The following is a 17,539-nucleotide window of genomic DNA, read 5'->3' as shown; positions in this document are numbered from 1 at the left end:
GCTTTGAGCTGTATGGTTATGCAGATTGTTATTGTGTAAAATAACAAATTAAATCAGATAGAGTTGGGTGTAAAGAACATGTCTGTTGCATCAAAAGCCAAAATATAAATGGGCCATAAGAGGAAAGAACCTAGGCAATTAGTGTATTTTACAACGTGAAAAAACAGATAATAGTACAAAAATTTTCAGATAATTATTCTTTGACAAGAGTTTAATCCCATTACATTAACGGGTGCTAGAATAGATGTCTGCCTTTCTTTCTGTCTCTCTCCCTGCCTCTGTCACTTTCTTCCTACCTTTCTGTCTCTCTGCCACCCGCTGTCTTTCTTTCTTTCTCTCTCCCTCTCGCTGTCTATCTTTCTTTCTTTCTGTCTCTCTCCCTGCCCCGTCTATCTTTTTTTCTTTCTTTCTGTCTCTCTGCCCTCGTCTATCTTTTTTTCTTTCTTTCTGTCTGTCTCCCTGCCCTGTCTACCTTTGTCTTTCTTTCTGTCTCCCTGCCCCCATCTATCTTTTTTTCTCTCTTTCTTTCTGTCTCCCTGCTCCGTCTATATTTTTTTCTTTCTCTCTCCCTGTCCCATCTATCTTATTTTCTTTCTTTCCATCTCTCTCCCTGCCCCATCTATCTTTTTATCTTTCTTTTTCTCTCTCCCTGCTCCCTGTCTCTTTCTTCCTTTCCTTCTGTCTCTCTCCCTCCCGCTGTCTATCTTTCTCTCTCCCTCCCAATGTCTATCTTTCTTTCTTTCTGTTCTCTCCCTGCCCAGACCCTCACTGAAGCCACTTTCTAGCTGTGCCAGCTAAGGGATCCCTTGCCCTTTCCTCAATCCAGCTGTGGCCATCCGCCCAGCTACACAATGGGCAAACGCGTCCCTTCTCCCCTCCGGTCCCCGTTCACTCACCCTTGGTGCTGGATCGCCACATGATCTGCTCCGCAGGAAGCTTGCGAACTGCTGGGCCATGGCAAACCAAGCCCCAGCGTGCACATCTGCACTCCTCTGCGCTTTCACTTTCTCCGAGGTTGGAGTGCTGCTTTAGGCCTTGCTCGCCGAGGTAGTGGTGGCCCACCCCATCTATGTACTCTCTCTCCTACCTAGCTGGGGTCCGCTCACATTCCCGCTGTCTTCTAACTCATTCCCTGGACTCTCTTCTCTGCTCTTCCCGGGCTGCTGCCTCATCTTCAGTGCTGCCAGGAGCCCCTGAGGGATTGCTGCAGAGCCGCGATTAAACCTCCTGCCTGCTCTGGGATCACAGCAGAGCTACGACCCTGCCTGCTGTTCTCTCCCACCTGGAAGTTCTCGGACCATGACCCCAAGGCTGGGAACACCCCCCTGATGCTTCCAACCGGGGTAGTCCGCCCCCCCCCCCCCCCCCTTGGTAGGCCCGGTCGTAACTGGCTACGGCCTCGCAGCGTTGCTGAGGGAGGGCGATGGTGAAACCGCCGCAGGCAGAGTTCTACTCTACTGCACATGTAAAGGCACGGCTGCATGGACGCACGGAGTTTCAACTGCACATGCGCGCTGTTTTATTATTATGAATAGTTATCAAATAAATGGCAATTAAGTACATGGAATGTTGCTACTATTTGAGCTTCTGCCAGGTACTTGTATCCTGGATTGGCCACTGCTGGAAACAAGAGCCTGAGCTAGATGGATCTTTGTCTGACCCAGTATGGCTATTCTTATGTTCAGCAAATTTAAAATCAGAGAATTACTGGCAAGGCGAAAAGTAAAAGAAAGGAATTACAAGCTACACAGAGCAAATGTGATTACAAGTATCTAGTGAGCTATATATACCGTGTTTCCCCGAAAATAAGACCTACTCCGAAAATAAGCCCTAGTCAGGATTCACCGGCAGCGCTTCCCCCCGCCACCGCCCAGCCTTCCTTCCCTCCCATCGAACTGCCGACCGCGAGGAGCCAGGATCCAGGATATTACCACTAGCCTAGACAAAATTCTAAAACCTAATGATCATTTTCCCATGTTTCTCATCCATGTAGGCACAAACGACACTGCTAGGAATGCCACAGGGAACATCCCCAGAGATTTTGGAGCGCTGGGAAAGAAGTTGAAGCAGATAGGAGCACAGGTGGTCTTTTCATCAATTCTTCCAGTAAGAAACAAAGGCAGAGCTAGAGAAGAGCGTATTCAACGGACTAACGAATGGCTCAGAGAATGGTGCATAGAAATGAACTTTGGATTCCTAAACCACGGCGAGATGCTCCAGGGACTACAAGGACCAGACGGACTCCACCTAACCAGAAGAGGTAGAAACGTATTTGGACATCGATTGGCCCGCCTACTCCATAGGGCTTTAAACTAGGTAAGGGTACATACTTATATCCTAGAGCAGTAAGAAACCACCCTGAGGAGGCAAGTCGCACTCACACTACCAAGTCTAAGGTAAGTACCAATGATATCCACAATAATTCAGGGAGAAATATCACTGATAATTTAGGAGCCACACTAGCTCGTAAAGGAATCTCTTCACAGATATGGAGGGCTATGTATGTTAATGCACACAGCTTGGGCAATAAAATTCTAGCATTAGAGACTGAGATAACAAACGCCGATCTTGACGTGATAACGATATCCGAAACCTGGTTCACGGAATCGCATGGGTGGGATATGGTTATACCAGGGTACAACCTACTTCGGTTGCGACCGAGAGGGTAAATTGTGAGGAGGAGTAGCGCTATACACTAAGGAAAGCATCAAAACCACCAGAATCACAGATGTTAGATACACCGGGGAATCCCTCTGGGTGAACCTGGCCAGAGGGAATGAAAAATGCCTATACCTTGGGGTGATATATAGACCTCCCAGGCAACAGGAGGACAAAGACATGGAATTAATCGAGGACATAGAGAACATCACACTGCGCGGGGACACAGTAATGCTAGGAGACTTCAACATGCCAGATGCAGATTGGAACACACTCTCCGCGACTACGGGTAGCAGCAAAAGAATATTAACCTCCATAAAGGGTGCACGTCTCAAGCAATTGGTATTGGAGCCCACCAGGGACCAGGCGTTACTAGACCTAGTTCTCACCAACGGAGATAGCGTCACGGAAGTCTCAGTAGGAGACACACTGGCCTCCAGCGACCATAATATGGTATGGCTCAACCTCAAGAAAGGTTTCCCTAAGACAAACACAGCAACAAGGGTTCTCAACTTTAGAGGCACAGACTTCAACCGCATGGGAGATTTTGTCCATCAGGAGCTACATAAACAAGCAATATCTGACAATGTGGAGGATATGTGGTCGTCTCTGAAGTCCATCCTACACGAAGCAACAGACCGATACATAAAGACAGTAAGTAAACGCAGGAGAAACAAAAGACCCCAATGGTTCAGTAAAGAAATTTCAGACCTAGTTAAACAGAAAAAAGACGCATTTATCACCTACAAACATTTAGGCAGAGATGGGGCGAAAGAGGACTATCTAGACAGATCTAAAGCTGTCAAAACAGCAGTCAGAGAAGCCAAACTCTGAATGGAGGAAGAGCTAGCACGGAAAATTAAGAAAGGGGATAAATCTTTCTTCAGCTATATTAGTGACAGGAAAAGAAACAAAGATGGGATAGTACGCCTGAAGCAATCGGACGGTAACTTTGCGGAATCAGATTCTGAGAAGGCAGAACTACTAAACAAATACTTCTGTTCAGTGTTCACCCGCGAAGCGCCGGGAGCTGGTCCACAGCTGCAGACGGGAGATAACCAGAAAGACCCGTTTCAAGATTTTGAATTTACGCCCAGTAGCGTCTATGACGAACTATCAAGACTCAAGGTAAACAAAGCCATGGGACCGGATAACCTACACCCCAGAATGCTCAGGGAGTTAAGGGAAGTCCTGGCAGAACCATTATCTGTTCTTTTCAATCTTTCCCTAAGCACAGGAAGGGTCCCCTTGGACTGGAAAACCGCCAACGTAATCCCACTCCACAAAAAGGGCTGCAGGACAGAGACAGCAAACTACAGACCAGTGAGTCTCACGTCTATAGTGTGTAAACTCATGGAAACACTGATCAAACAGAATCTTGACACAATCCTAGATGAAGAAAAACTGCGTGATCCACACCAACACGGGTTCACCCAGGGCAGATCCTGCCAATCTAATCTGATTAGCTTTTTTGACTGGGCTACTAGACAACTGGACGCCGGAGAGTCACTGGACGTGGTATATTTGGACTTCAGTAAAGCATTTGATAGCGTCCCTCATCGAAGATTACTGAACAAGCTGAAATCGATAGGATTAGGAGACACTCTAACTACATGGGTTGGGGATTGGCTGAGCGGTAGACTTCAGAAGGTGGTGGTGAACGGTACCCCATCCGAAGCATCGGACGTGATCAGTGGAGTGCCGCAGGGCTCGGTCCTGGGCCCGATTCTATTTAACTTATTCATAAGAGATATGACGCAAGGACTTAGAGGAAGGGTATCACTGTTCGCCGACGACGCCAAACTTTGCAACATAGTAGGCAAAAACTTATTACCTGATAATATGACACACGAGCTACTGTTGCTGGAACAATGGTCAACTACTTGGCAGCTAGGCTTCAATGCTAAAAAATGCAAGATAATGCATCTGGGTAAGAGAAACCCGCGTAGAACTTATGTACTAAATGGTGAGACCTTGGTTAGGACCACGGCGGAACGCGACCTAGGGGTGATCATTAGTGAGGACATGAAGGTTGCCAATCAAGTGGAGAAGGCTTCCTCCAGGGCAAGACAAATGATGGGGTGTATCCGCAGAGGTTTCGTCAGCAGGAGACCTGAAGTTATGATGCCGTTGTACAGAGCCATGGTGAGGCCTCACTTGGAATACTGTGTTCAGTTTTGGAGACCACACTACCGAAAGGACGTGCTGAGGATCGAGTCGGTTCAGCGAACGGCCACCAGGATGGTCTTAGGGCTCAAGGATCTCACGTATGAAGAAAGATTAAAAAAATTGCGGCTGTACTCACTTGAGGAAAGAAGAGAACGGGGAGATATGATTGAAACATATTGAAACATATAAGTACATCACGGGACACATCGAGTCAGAAGATGATATCTTCTGGCTCATGGGACCCTCGACCACCAGAGGGCATCCGCTGAAAATCAGGGGAGGGAAGTTTCATGGCGACTCCAGGAAGTACTTCTTCACCGAAAGAGTAGTGGATCATTGGAACAGACTCCCACTCCAGGTGATAAAGGCCAGCAGCATGACGGATTTTAAGAGAAAATGGGATACTCACGTGGGATCTTTGGGAGTAAATTCAGGGGTGGGGATACTTGGAATGGGCAGATTTGGTGGGCTATAGCTCTTTTCTGCTGCTTTTTTTCTATGTTTCTATGAGTGAGCCCTACATACCGGTACCTCCCTCCAAAATCAGCATCAGGCTGGCAGCACTCTAAACAGGCTGCTTCAGCCTTGTCCGCCAGTGAATTCTCTCTGCTGTGTTACTGATGCCATCATCAGTGACGTGGCAGAGGGAATTCACTGGCGGACAAGGTCAAAGCAGCCTGTTTAGAGTGCTGCCGGCCCAACGCTGATTTGGAGGGAGGTACTGGTATGTAGGGCTTGCTCGCGGTTGGCGGGGTTCAGATGGGAGGGAGTGAAGGATGGAGGGTCAGCGGGGGTTCGGCTGCGTGGCAGGTGGGAGGGTGCTCAAGGGTTCTGCTGCACAAGGGATGGGAGGGACAGAAGGATAGAAGCTGGGTAAGGGTTCTGCTACACAAGGGATGGAAGGAAGGGAGGGAGGGAGGGAAGAATAGACGCTGGGCAAGGGTTCAGCTGCACAGGGATGGGACGGAGGGGAGGAAAGATGCTGCACATGTGTGGGAGAGAAAGAAAAGAGGAAGAATTGGGGTGAAGGAGACAAAGGAAGAAATGATCATGTACATACCCCAAAAATAAGACCTTTTGTGTTTTTTGGGCCCAAAATTAATGTAAGACACTGTCTTATTTTCAGGGAAACACGGTATTATCATTAAGAAGGGAAACAAATCAAGTTAAAAGATTAAGCCTACAGGCACATACAGCAATAATTATGCTGCCTGAATTCATAAGATATCAAGGGCCTGATTCTTTATAGGATGCCCGGTCTCAGCAGCCACCTAAGTGGCTTTTGAGAATCACGCCTCAATTCTATAACTGGCATCCATGTCACAAGAGGCTCACATCCTCCTGACATCAGGCTCGCCATTGCAAAATGGTGTGCCTTCCTCTTCTCGGTGCATTCTGGGATGTAACAGGGAGGGGCCTAAGGCCCTGATTGGCCAGATACCTTAAACCCCTCCCATGGAAGTGGCTTTAGGTATCTGGCCAATCGGAGTCTTAGGTCAACTTCGCCGGGGAGGGTGGGGGGGAACGGGGACAGACATATGGATTCCCTGCTGCGGCCGCTAAACTGATTGCGGCAGGGAGATTCCCTTGCCGCCATCGACTCAGCAGCTGCATCTATTTGAAATGTAGACCAACATTTTGCTGACCTACATTTCAAGCGCCTATCACGGCCCTAGGAAGGCGCCTAAGGAAGCCTAAGCTCGTCTAAGGGTACTTCCGGGCGAACCCATGCCCTCTTCTAGCCTTGGGCGAGCTTAAATGGCCCTACATGTCTCCCTAGGCTTGTGAAAATGCCTAGAGTGTAGGAGACCTGCCTTGTGGTGTATTTAAAAAACAAACGAACATGTGTTCCGATTGGCTGGTTAGACAGCAGTAGGACGCTTACCACTGCATACTATCGGGGCACCTTTTAAAGATTTTGGCCCTATATATTTATACAATATATCTAAAGCCATTACTGCATTGCAACCAGTACACACATGAATAATTCACACACACATGCCAACGAATAAAAAAAAAAAATACCTACTTTTTTTTTGGGAAATAGTACAGGAAAATGAAGCATCTCATGCGCTACTTTTCGAAGAATAACAGGGTTGAGGATTCTGATTTGAGTGGATGGATATATCATCTTTAATGCCGGTTTCTTCCAAAAACCGTAAGTGCTCTGCAATAAATATATTTAAGCAGTCAAAAATGTATTTATTATATCCACTAAATGTCAGTCAAACAAATTGCAAGTCTACTGACCAGTCTTTATTCAGAAATGCAACATCTTGTTACTGAATTTAGGGATTGTGATTTCAGGGTTTCAGAAGCTGTCCTGGTATTTGGACCTGGGCCAAGGAGAGTCACTACACAATGGACTAAAATAAATTGGGTGGGGATATAAAAGAGGGCAAAATGTCCAGGTGTAACTGAGAATGGTCATGGTGCCAGATCACAGCTTCAAGTCTGAGCAAGCTTGAAGCTCAAACTGGAACAGATAGGCTCCCCCTTGCCTCCCAAAATGTCATTGAATAATAAGTCTTTCTTTCTTGTTTAAATGTTGCTTCAAGTATAGCAGACATCAAAATGCAGGAATACAGTATATGCCATCAACATCCTTTTTCATGTGACCACTGCTGGCTTTTTAGTTCTACGGAGAGTAGATATAACTAATTCTGCGTATCCTTTTCGTGTTAAGGCTGCAGGCTCAAGAGTCATGCCATAAGCCCAAAGCATTCTGGATTCTCCATGGGAACTGACCCCTGATATAGGAGATCTGGATGAACCAGTAATTTGAAGCCATTGACTATCTGGAGACACACCAGATCTGCATACCACGGCTAATGCAGCCAGTCCGGAGTCACCAGGATTCCCAACCCCAGGTGGCTCGCAATTCTGTGAAGAACTCTGCCTATCATGGGCCACAGCAGAAACTTGTACAACAGCCCTTTCTCTGGCCACGGTTGAACTAGAGCGTTCAAACTGGCACTTCTGGGCTCAAATTTCTGGCTGAAGAAAGGCTCTGTTTTCTTGTTTACTGCCGTAGCCACTAGGTCAAATACAATAGAATATTTTAACCAGGTCTCGATTAATCGGCATTCTCAACCATCAAAAAATTGTCAGTAAAAAAAGACCCCGAAGCACCAGCAGCAGCGGTCCTGAGCCACAACCCTCCCCTCCCTCCACTTTAGCCCCGAAGAACTACAAGCAGTGACAGACCTGAGCTGCAAACCCCACCTCCCTCCCTCAAGCCCCCAAGCAGCTGAGAGAGGACCCTCCCCCCCCAAAGCACCAGCGCGGCAACGGTCCTGAGTTGCAAACTCTCCTCCTTTCCTCAAGCCTCTTAATGGCAGAAGTAGGCAGCATCCTGAGTTGTGAAACCCCTTGCTCCCTCTCTCTCCCTTCCTTACCCAAGTGCAGCCAGTCAGCAGAAGGCAGCATCAAAACAGGCTGCTTGTACCCAGGCCCTGCAGGGCCTTTCCTCTGATGCATCACAAAAAAACCTTGGTGAAAGTCTGCAGCGCTGTTGCCAGACCGAAGGGAAATGAAGAGAACTAGAAATGCCTTCCCAGCACGTGAAATCTTAAGTACTTCCAGAAATATGGGAATGTGCAGATAGACCTCTTAAATCCAAGGACGCTAAAAATTCTCCTTGTGCCACTGCTGCAATGACAGACTGAATGGTCTCCATGCGGAATTGAGGCACTTTCAGGGCTGCATTGACAGACTTTAGAATCCAGGATAGGTGTCCAGTCCTCCGAGTCTTTTTTGGGCACTATGAAGTATATGGAATATTTACCCAAGCCCAATTCTTCAGACGGTATGGGTTCTATGGCCTGAAGGTCTAAGATAATTTTGACCATTGCCCAGACCTTGACTGCTTTTTCTGGCTGTCTAGTCAGAGAGACTACAAACCGGTCTGTAAGAGGGTGATAGAATTCAAGTTGGCATCCCTCTCAAATGATATCCAGTGCCCAGCAATTCGAGCTGATTTGCGCCAAGGCCTCCCAATAGGCTGACAGCCTCCCTCTCAGCTGTGGAGGTTTGGCCACTGACCTAGCATCATTGGGATTTCTTGGAGGTTGCTGCAGTGCGAGACCCAGAGGGTTGAGGTTGCCTGTTGCCGCTAAACCTCTGTCTTGACCCTTGAAATGATCTCTGGACAGAGGATCCTTTGAAGTACTGACAAAATCAGAAAGCCTCGAAAATTACCTCAACCAGATCCTCTAGGAGCATGTAGCCTACTATCTAGTAATGCTTTAGGATGACAAATAGCCAAACTGGCCATAAGATCGTTGAATCCTTTACCAAAGAGCATTTGCCCTTTAAAGGATAGCCTGCTTAAAGTGGCTTTAGAAGTGGAATCTCCCGCCCATTGCTGGATCCAGAGCATTCTGAGGGAAAAAATAGAATAAGCAGAAATAAGCTCATGACTGATTATGTTATATAGCAGGGCTGCTACATAATCAACTTCCGCGATAACCAAATGGGGGTAAACGTAATGTGAAGCAGAAGTCTGACCAACTTTTATGGCAAGTGCATACCCCAAACGAGGCCGCTGCTGCCTTAATCCCCAAAGCCAAGGCCTCAAATTTTAAGGACCATATCTACCCCGCGATCCTGCACATCTTTCAAAATTGTTCCTCCTTCACTAGGGAGGGAAGTATGCTTGGTAACATAGTAAATGACAGCAGATAAAGACCTGAATGGTCCATGTACCTGCTCAATAGGTACATGTATTACAAATCCATGATTAAGTTCAATTGTCTTTGTTCATTTATATTTCTGGGTTGTAGACTATAGAAGTTTGCCCAGTAATGTGCTTAGGTTCCAACTACTGGAGTTGAGGCTGAAGCTCACTCCAGCCTATCTAGACCATCCCAAATTATGGACCGTAGAAATCTGCCCAATAATGTGCTTAGGTTTCAATTAATGGAGTTGCCATCGATGCTCAATCCAGCCTATCTAGACTATCCCAAATTACTGGAGTTCCCATCAAAGCCCTCCCCAGCCCATCCTAAGCCGAATAGCCATATATATAGGACACAAACCATTCAAGTCTACCCAGTACCAACTTTGGACCTTCCAATTATACCTGTCATTTTCTGATTAGAGAGCCTCTGTGCTCGTCCCATACTCTTTTGAATTCTTTCACTCTTTTCTTCTCCATCACCTCCCTCAGGGGGGCATTCCAGGCACCTACCACCCTTTCCATGAAAAAGAATTTCCTAATATTATTCCTACGTCTACCACCCTGCAACCTCAATTTATGTCCTCTAGTTTTACCATTTTCCTTTCTCTGGAAAAGATTTGGTTCTATATTAATACCTTTTAAGTATTTAAACATCTGTATCATATCTCCCCTGTCCCCTAGAACAGGGTTAGGCAATTCCGATCCTCGAGAGCCAAAAGCAGGTCAGGTTTTCAGGATATCCACAATGAATATATATGAGATGGATTTGCATGCACTGCCTCATTGCTCTAGAGCAGGGGTATCAAAGTCCCTCCTCGAGGGCCACAATCCAGTCAGGTTTTCAGAATTTCCCCCATGAATATGCATGAGATCTATTTGCATGCACTGCTTTCATTGTATGCTAATAGATCTCATGCATATTCACTGGGGAAATCCTGAAAACCCAACTGGATTGAGGGCCTTGAGGAGGGACTTTGACACCCCTGCTCTAGAGTATACATAATCAGGTCTTCTAGTCTCTCCTTATACGTCTTTTGGATCAAACCTCCTACCATTTTTGTCACCTTTCGCTGAATAACTTCAAGTCTTCTTATATCCTTTGCCAGATACAGCCTCCAAAATTGAAAACAATATTCCAAGTGGGGTTTCACCAATGACCTATAAAGGGGCATCAACAGCTCCTTTCTTCTATTGGTTATGCCTCACTCTATACAGCCTAGCATCCTTCTGGCTACAGCCACTGCCTTGTCACACTGTTTCTGCACCTTCAGATCCTCAGACATCATCACTCCAAGGTCCCACCCCCTTCAGCAAATATTAGCCTCTCACCTCCAAGCACATATGGCTTCCTCAGATTTCTACTCCCCAAATGCATCACGCTGCACTTCTTTATATTGAATTTTAGTTACCAGACCGTAGATCAGGGGTGTCAAAGTCCCTCCTCAAGGGCCGCAATCCAGTTGGGTTTTCAGGATTTCCTCAATGAATATGCATGAGATTTATTAGCATACAATGAAAGCAGTGCATGCAAATAGATCTCATGCATATTCATTGGGGAAATCCTGAAAACCCGACTGGATTGCGGCCCTCGAGGAGGGACTTTGACACCCCTGCCCTAGATCATTCTTCTAACTTTTGTGAGACTCAAAGGTGAAGGGGAGAAATATATAGAAGCTGATAAAGAAAAGGCTAAATTGCTTGACAAATATTATGTTCTGTGTTCATTGCTGAAGTGCCAGGAGTGGGACCGCAGAAGACAAACGAATAAGGATGGAGGAGTGGTAGACTCTGATCAATTTTCAGAAGGTTGTATTCATGAGGAGCTAGCTAAATTAAAGATAGGCAAAGCGATGGGGCCAGATGGTGTACATCTGAGGGTGCTGAAAGAAGTTAGGGAAGTTCTAGTGGCTCCACTAACTGACCTTTTCAATGCTTCTCTAGAGTTGAAAGTGGTACTGGAGGACTGGAGAAGGACGGATGTGGTCCCTCTTGACAAAAGTGTAAGTAAGGAAGAAGTACGGAATTACAAGCCGGTAAGTCTGACTTCTGTGGTAAGCAAATTAATGGAAACACTTTTAAAACAGAATGGTGAAGTTTCTGGAATCCAGTGGATTACAGGACCAGAGGCCACATGGATTCACTAGAAGTAGGTCCTGTCAGACAAATCTGATCAATTTCTTTAACTGGGTGAACAGGAGTTTGCTAGATGTGGTGTACTTAGATTTTAGCAAAGCCTTTGACAGTGTTCCACAAAGGCATCTAATAAATAAACTGAGTGCCCTCTGGATGGGCTCCAAAATGATGCGTTGGGTTAGGAACTGGTTGAGTGAAATGCGACAGAGTAGTGACCAATGGAGATTGCTCTGAGGAAAGGGATGTTACCAGTGGTGTGCCTCAAGGTTCTGTTCTTGGGCCTGTTCTTTTTAATATTTTATAAGCGATATTGCTGAAGGGCTGTCGGATAAGGTTTATCTCTTTGCAGATGATACCAAAATCTGCAATAGAGTAGACACCCCAGAAGGTGTGAATAGATGAAGAAAGACCTAGTGAAGCTTGAAGAATGGTCTGAAATTAGGCAGCTAAAAGTTAATGCTAAGAAATGCAAGGTCATGCATTTGGGCTGCAAAAACCTGAGGGAACAGTAGTTTAGGGGGTGAAGAACTTATGTGCAAGACAGAAGAATGGGACTTGGGTGTGAGTGTATGTGATGATCTTAAGGTGGCCAAACAGGTTTAAAAGGTGATGGCGAAAGCTAGAAAGATGCTAGGGTGCACAGGAATCTTACATCTTACATTACATCTTACATCTTACATCAGGCATCTTACATTCTTAAATCTGAATAGTCGGATGACTCGGGCGGTCATGGGAGACCCTTGATAAAGCACTCTTTAGTGCGAAACATGGCATGTCGGGTTTAACTCTCGGACATTGGCTCAGCAGAAAAAAAGAAAAAAAGCTAAGTACATTAGTATACTAAAGGATTAAATAATTATTTGAAAAGGAAAAAATTTTTTGAAAGTAAAACAAAATGTATTAAAATAGTAGCATAAGCAGCCAATGATGAGTTCTCATGTAATTCTTCCCGCAATGGCAAAGTAACAAAGCGGTGGAGTGGTGGGGCTGAGGCTACTTTTGAAAAAAACAGCTTGTGGATATTATAGCTCAGGTCCTTGATTCATACACAGGGTGCACAGGAAGACATGGCCAGTTGGAAAAAGGTGGTATTGATGCCCCTGTATAAGACTCTGGATCACCTCATTTAGAATATTTTGTGCAATTCTGAAGACCGCACCTTCAAAGACATATAAAAAGGATGGAGTCAGTCCAGAGGAAGGCTACTAAAATGGTGCGTGATCTTCGTCATAAGGTATATGGGGACAGACATAAAGATCTCAATATGTATACTTTGGAGGAAAGGTCATAGAGGGGAGATATGATAGAGATGTTTAAATACCTACGTGGAGTAATTGCACATGAGTCGAGTCTCTTTCATTTGAAAGGAAGCTCCGAAATGAGAGGGCATAGGATGAAGAGGTGATAGGGTGGTAGATGTGTGCAACAGTCTCCCAGCAGAGGTGGTGGAGACAATCCCAGAGGCACTCCGCTACTCATCCTTCCTTCCTCTGAGCGAATTCTATTAACCACCATCCTCTGATGTCTGTCTGTCAACCAGTTTCTAATTCAGTTCACAACGTTGGGTCCTAACTTCAGCCTGTCAAGTTTATTCAGGAGCCTCCTATGAGGAACTGTGTCAAAGGCTTTCCTGAAATCTAAGTAAATTACATCTAGTGCACATCCTTTATCTAATTCTCTGGTCACCCAATCAAATAATTCAATCAGATCTGTTTGGCATGATTTACCTTTAGTAAACCCATGTTGCCTCAGAACTTGTAACCCATTAGATACTAGGAATTTCACTATCCTTTCCTTCAGCAACGCTTCCATTATTTTTCCAGTAACAGAAGTGAGGCTTACCGGCCTGTAATCATCTCTATGACTATTTTTGTGAAGTGGGACCACATCTGCTCTTCTCCAATCCCATGGACCCTCTCCCGTCTCCAAGGATTTATTTAACAGATCTTTAAGAGGCCCTGCCAGAATCTCTCTGAGCTCCCTCAGTATTCCTGGGATGAATCCCGTCCGGTCTCATTGCTTTGTCCACCTTTAATTTTTCCAGTTGTTCATAAACTCTTTTCTCCGTGAACGGTGTGGTATCCAGTCCCTTCTCATGTATAACTTTGCCAGCCACTTGCGGTCCTCCGGGGTTTTCTTCCATGAATACAGAACAGAAGTACAATCAAACCTCGGTTTGCGAGTGTTTTGCAACACGAGCAAAACACTCAAGCAAACTGTAACTTGCAAACTGAGCATTGACTCGATTTGCGAGCCCCCACCTGACCCTACCTGACCCCTGAAACTGGCAGTATTGCTCCCCCGAGGCCACCAACGCTGCTCCCTCCCCCCCCCACTGATCGGCCCTGTCCTTACCCGTGTGCTGGATCTCATGAGAATCTCGGAGAGGGTGAGATCCAGAAGGCCTTGAGCATGCGCAGATGCTCAAGGCCCAGCAGCAACCCAGCAGAAAACCGGCGACAGGCTTCTTTCTAACACCTGCGGTACACGGGTAAGGACAGGGCCGGTCAGTGGGGAGGGAGGAGGCGATAGCAGCACCTGTGGCCTCGGGGGGAGCATGAGAGTCGGGGGTGAGTCCGGCAGGAGTGGGACAGCACCTGAGATTCCCGGCGGGTGGGGAGTAGTGGCATCCAGGAGGGGGCAGAGTCCGGGAGCGGCTACACACATGAATGGCAGGGCCAATGGTGCCTATCCAGGCTCTGAGGCAGCGGAGGTGGTTTGATTACAGCCAGCACCCCGGAGCCGGGGCGCATCATCACCACCGTACACCCGCACTGACATGAGCTACGTGAGAGGCAGCGAACAGCAGCAGAGGCCTTCCCAAGAGAAATGGAGGAGCCCCGTGGATAGGTCCTTGGCAGAGGCAGTGGTGGAGGTGTCACTAATGGTAATGAAGTTTTTGGGATGTGGAACGAATTGTCCGAGTTTACATTAATTCTTATGGGAAAAGTTGCTTTGATATACAAGTTACTTGGATTATGAGCATGCTTTTGGAACGAATTATGCTCGTAAACCAAGTTATCACTGTACTTGTTTAGCCATTTGCTTTTTCCTCGTCACTCTCAACATAGCAGTCCACAGCTTCTTTCAGTTTCGCAATTCCATTTTTTGTTTTTCTCCTTTCACTAATATACGTGGAAAAATGTTTTCTCCCCTTTTTACCTTTCTAGCCATTTACTCTTCTGCCTGCATATTTGGCTTTCATCAGTTTCAACTGGTAGTCCTTTCTGTACTCCTCCTCTTGATTTTTTTTATATTTCAGGAATGCCAACTTCTTTACTTTTTTTTCTCTGCCACTAGTTTACAGAACCATATCAGTTTCCTTTTTCTCTTGTTTTTGTTTATTTTCCTTACATAAATGTCGGTGGCCATTTTTATTGCTCCTTTCAGCTTGGACTACTGCTTTTCCACTTCTCTTAATGCCTTCCCATCCTATCAGCTCTATTTCCCAACTTTTATATATCTAACACTATATATTTATCAGTTTTCTGTGCTTGAGCTGGAGGTCTGTAGACAACACCCACATAGATAGAAGATCCATTTTTTCTTTTCATAGCAATCCATATTGCTTCTTCCCAGTGGTGTACCTAGCATATGTTAGAGTAAACACTTTCAACACTGAATGTGAAGATGTCCAAAAATGTAAGACAGGAACAGCATAGACCTAACTCAATCCAAAAAATGAAGGAAAAAGCCTCAGAAAGGGCCCTCCCACCTCACCAAAACGGCTCAAAGAGGTGGTCGAGCGTTCACCTCACTGGCAAAAAACCTTCATTATGTGATAAAGTCTTATGCTGTGCTGTAATGTGCCAATGAAAATTAAATAATAGAGGAATTATTCCATTTATCTTCACTGATCGGTACACCAACGGTGGCCAGCGTTTCACAAATTCATGCTGCCTCAGGGTGTATCCCGACCGATCAGGTTTCTTTCAGAACAGGACGCCAAACCGCCTCTTGCTCCTGAGATAAGTGTAATAATTCTTCTATTATTTAATTTTCATTGGCACATTACAGCACAGCATAAGACTTTATCACATAATGAAGGTTTTTTGCCAGTGTCTGTCTGTCTTTCTCTCTCTCCGTGCCCCATTTCTTTCTTTCACCCTGCCCCATTTCTTTCTTTCTCCATGCCCCCTTTCTTTCTCTATGTCTGTCTTTCTCTCTCTCTCTCCGTGCCCCATTTCTTTCTTTCTTCTCACCCTGCCCCCTTCTTTTTCTCTCTCAATGCCCTTTCTTTCTGTATGTCTGTCTCTCTCTCTCTCTCCGTGCCCCATTTCTTTCTTTCTTTCACCCTGCCCCCTTCTTTCTTTCTCTCTCCATGTCCCCTTTCTTTCTCTATGCCTGTCTTATTCTCTCTCTCTCTCTCTCTCCGTGCCCCATTTCTTTCTTTCAGCCTGTCTCTTCTTTCTTTCTCTCTCCATACCCCTTTCTTTCTCTATGTCTGTCTTTCTCTCTCTCCGTGCCCCATTTTTTTCTTTCTTTCTTTGTTTCACCCTGCCCCCTTTCTTTCTTTCTGGCTCCCTGTCCCCCCCTTTCTTTCTTTCTCCCTGCCCTCCCCCACGCCACCACCATTGGGAAACATGCTGCTGCCACTGCCGCCATTGGGAACAGGCCGGCGCCGAGTTCTCCCTCCCTGCTTTTCTACCCCGCGGGGCCGACCAACTCTCGCCGCCCGACGTCAATTCTAATGTCGGAGTGGTGATTGGCTTGGCCAGAACATCCTCTCCGACGTCAGAATTGACGTCGGGTGGCGCGAGTTGGTTGGCTCCGCAGGGAAGAAAAACAGGGAGAACTCAGCGCCAGCTTGTTCCCGATGGCGGCAGTGGTAGCCTTTCCCCGGCGGCAGCCTATTTCCCGGTGGGTGGCCAGCTGTGCACCCCCTTGGGGCGTGCACCTGGGGCAGACTTCCCCCTCCCTTGGTAAGCTACTGCTTCTTCCTTTCCCCAGTTCCCCTACATTTCAGTCGCTTGGTTATTGGTCTTTACTCCTCCACCTTTTTGCCCATCTCTGTCTTTCCTAATAAGATTGAAGCCCAGTATGTTTGCATCTCATCCATGGGAACCACGTCTCTGTGATAGCAACAATATCCAAGTCTGCCCCTATCATCAGGGATTCAAGATCACAAACTTTGTTGCTTAGACTGTGAGGGTTTGTGGTCATTGCTTTCAAGCTACCTTTCAACAGTAATCTAATATTTTCTATAGTTTTTTTTATTAGTTTCACTTCCTGTTGCATTGCTAAGAAGTGATTTGTTATGATTGTTGTTTACATTGCTACCTTTACTACTGTCACATCTTGTCTTTTGTAGGGGGTGGCCACCAAAATTGTCCTTCATACATACAACCTCCCACCTTCTAGTTTAAACACCTAGAAACATATTGTCTGAATTTCCTGAGCTACCAATGAATCCACTTTAGGCTGAACAAACAGCTGCTTAAAGTCAGGAGCCATAGGATACAATTTTGACATAGCCCTAGCAATCCATAAGGAGCCCTCTGGGGCCTCCCAATGCTTTGTAACTAGCATAGTAACTCCCAATGCTCTGTAACTAGCATAGTAATATCAGGATGTGAGGGAAAGATGTGGTCCAAGTCTTAGAGCTGTTCATAACTGTGAACTGAGCTACCGAGATTTGCAGAGATTCCAGGTTTAACTCTCATAGAGAGTGAGTAATAATCTCAAGCAAAGCTGTAAACTTGAAAAGCTGGCGAACCATTGGATTCTCCCCCTGATCAGACTATTGTCTCTTGACTGCTGGCTTCAGCCTGAGACCCAGAATCTCCTAAAAGGGAAGATTCATTATATGGTAGTAAAGGCATGGACTCTGTCCCCCAGTCTGCTTAGTCCGACTGGTCTTGTGGTTTCTGTTCAGTAAGTTTATCTGGAGGGAGTGAG

At 46.1% G+C, this 17,539-nt stretch overlaps 1 protein-coding gene across 12 annotated transcripts in view; it reads right to left on the bottom strand.

Moving 5' to 3' along the window:
* ST3GAL6 (ST3 beta-galactoside alpha-2,3-sialyltransferase 6) overlaps positions 1-17,539 on the bottom strand; it is a 235,045-nt gene that overhangs the window by 27,512 nt on the left and 189,994 nt on the right. For 10 of the 12 annotated variants that reach the window (XM_033941153.1, XM_033941154.1, XM_033941155.1 and 7 more), the window contains one exon: positions 6,857-6,994. The exons of 1 other annotated variant lie outside the window; for it this stretch is intronic. In XM_033941153.1, the coding sequence (XP_033797044.1) occupies positions 6,857-6,994 (138 nt within the window). Of the gene's footprint in view, positions 1-5,137; positions 5,140-6,856; positions 6,995-17,539 lie in introns of all 12 variants that reach the window. One more of the 12 variants, XR_004539149.1, reaches the window with a different exon arrangement.

The sequence above is a fragment of the Geotrypetes seraphini genome, chromosome 4 (assembly GCF_902459505.1).
Source record: "Geotrypetes seraphini chromosome 4, aGeoSer1.1, whole genome shotgun sequence".
In the NCBI taxonomy this organism is placed as follows: domain Eukaryota; kingdom Metazoa; phylum Chordata; class Amphibia; order Gymnophiona; family Dermophiidae; genus Geotrypetes; species Geotrypetes seraphini.
The sequence above is the reverse complement of the archived record's forward strand: the minus strand, read 5'-3'. Positions and strand labels throughout refer to the sequence as shown.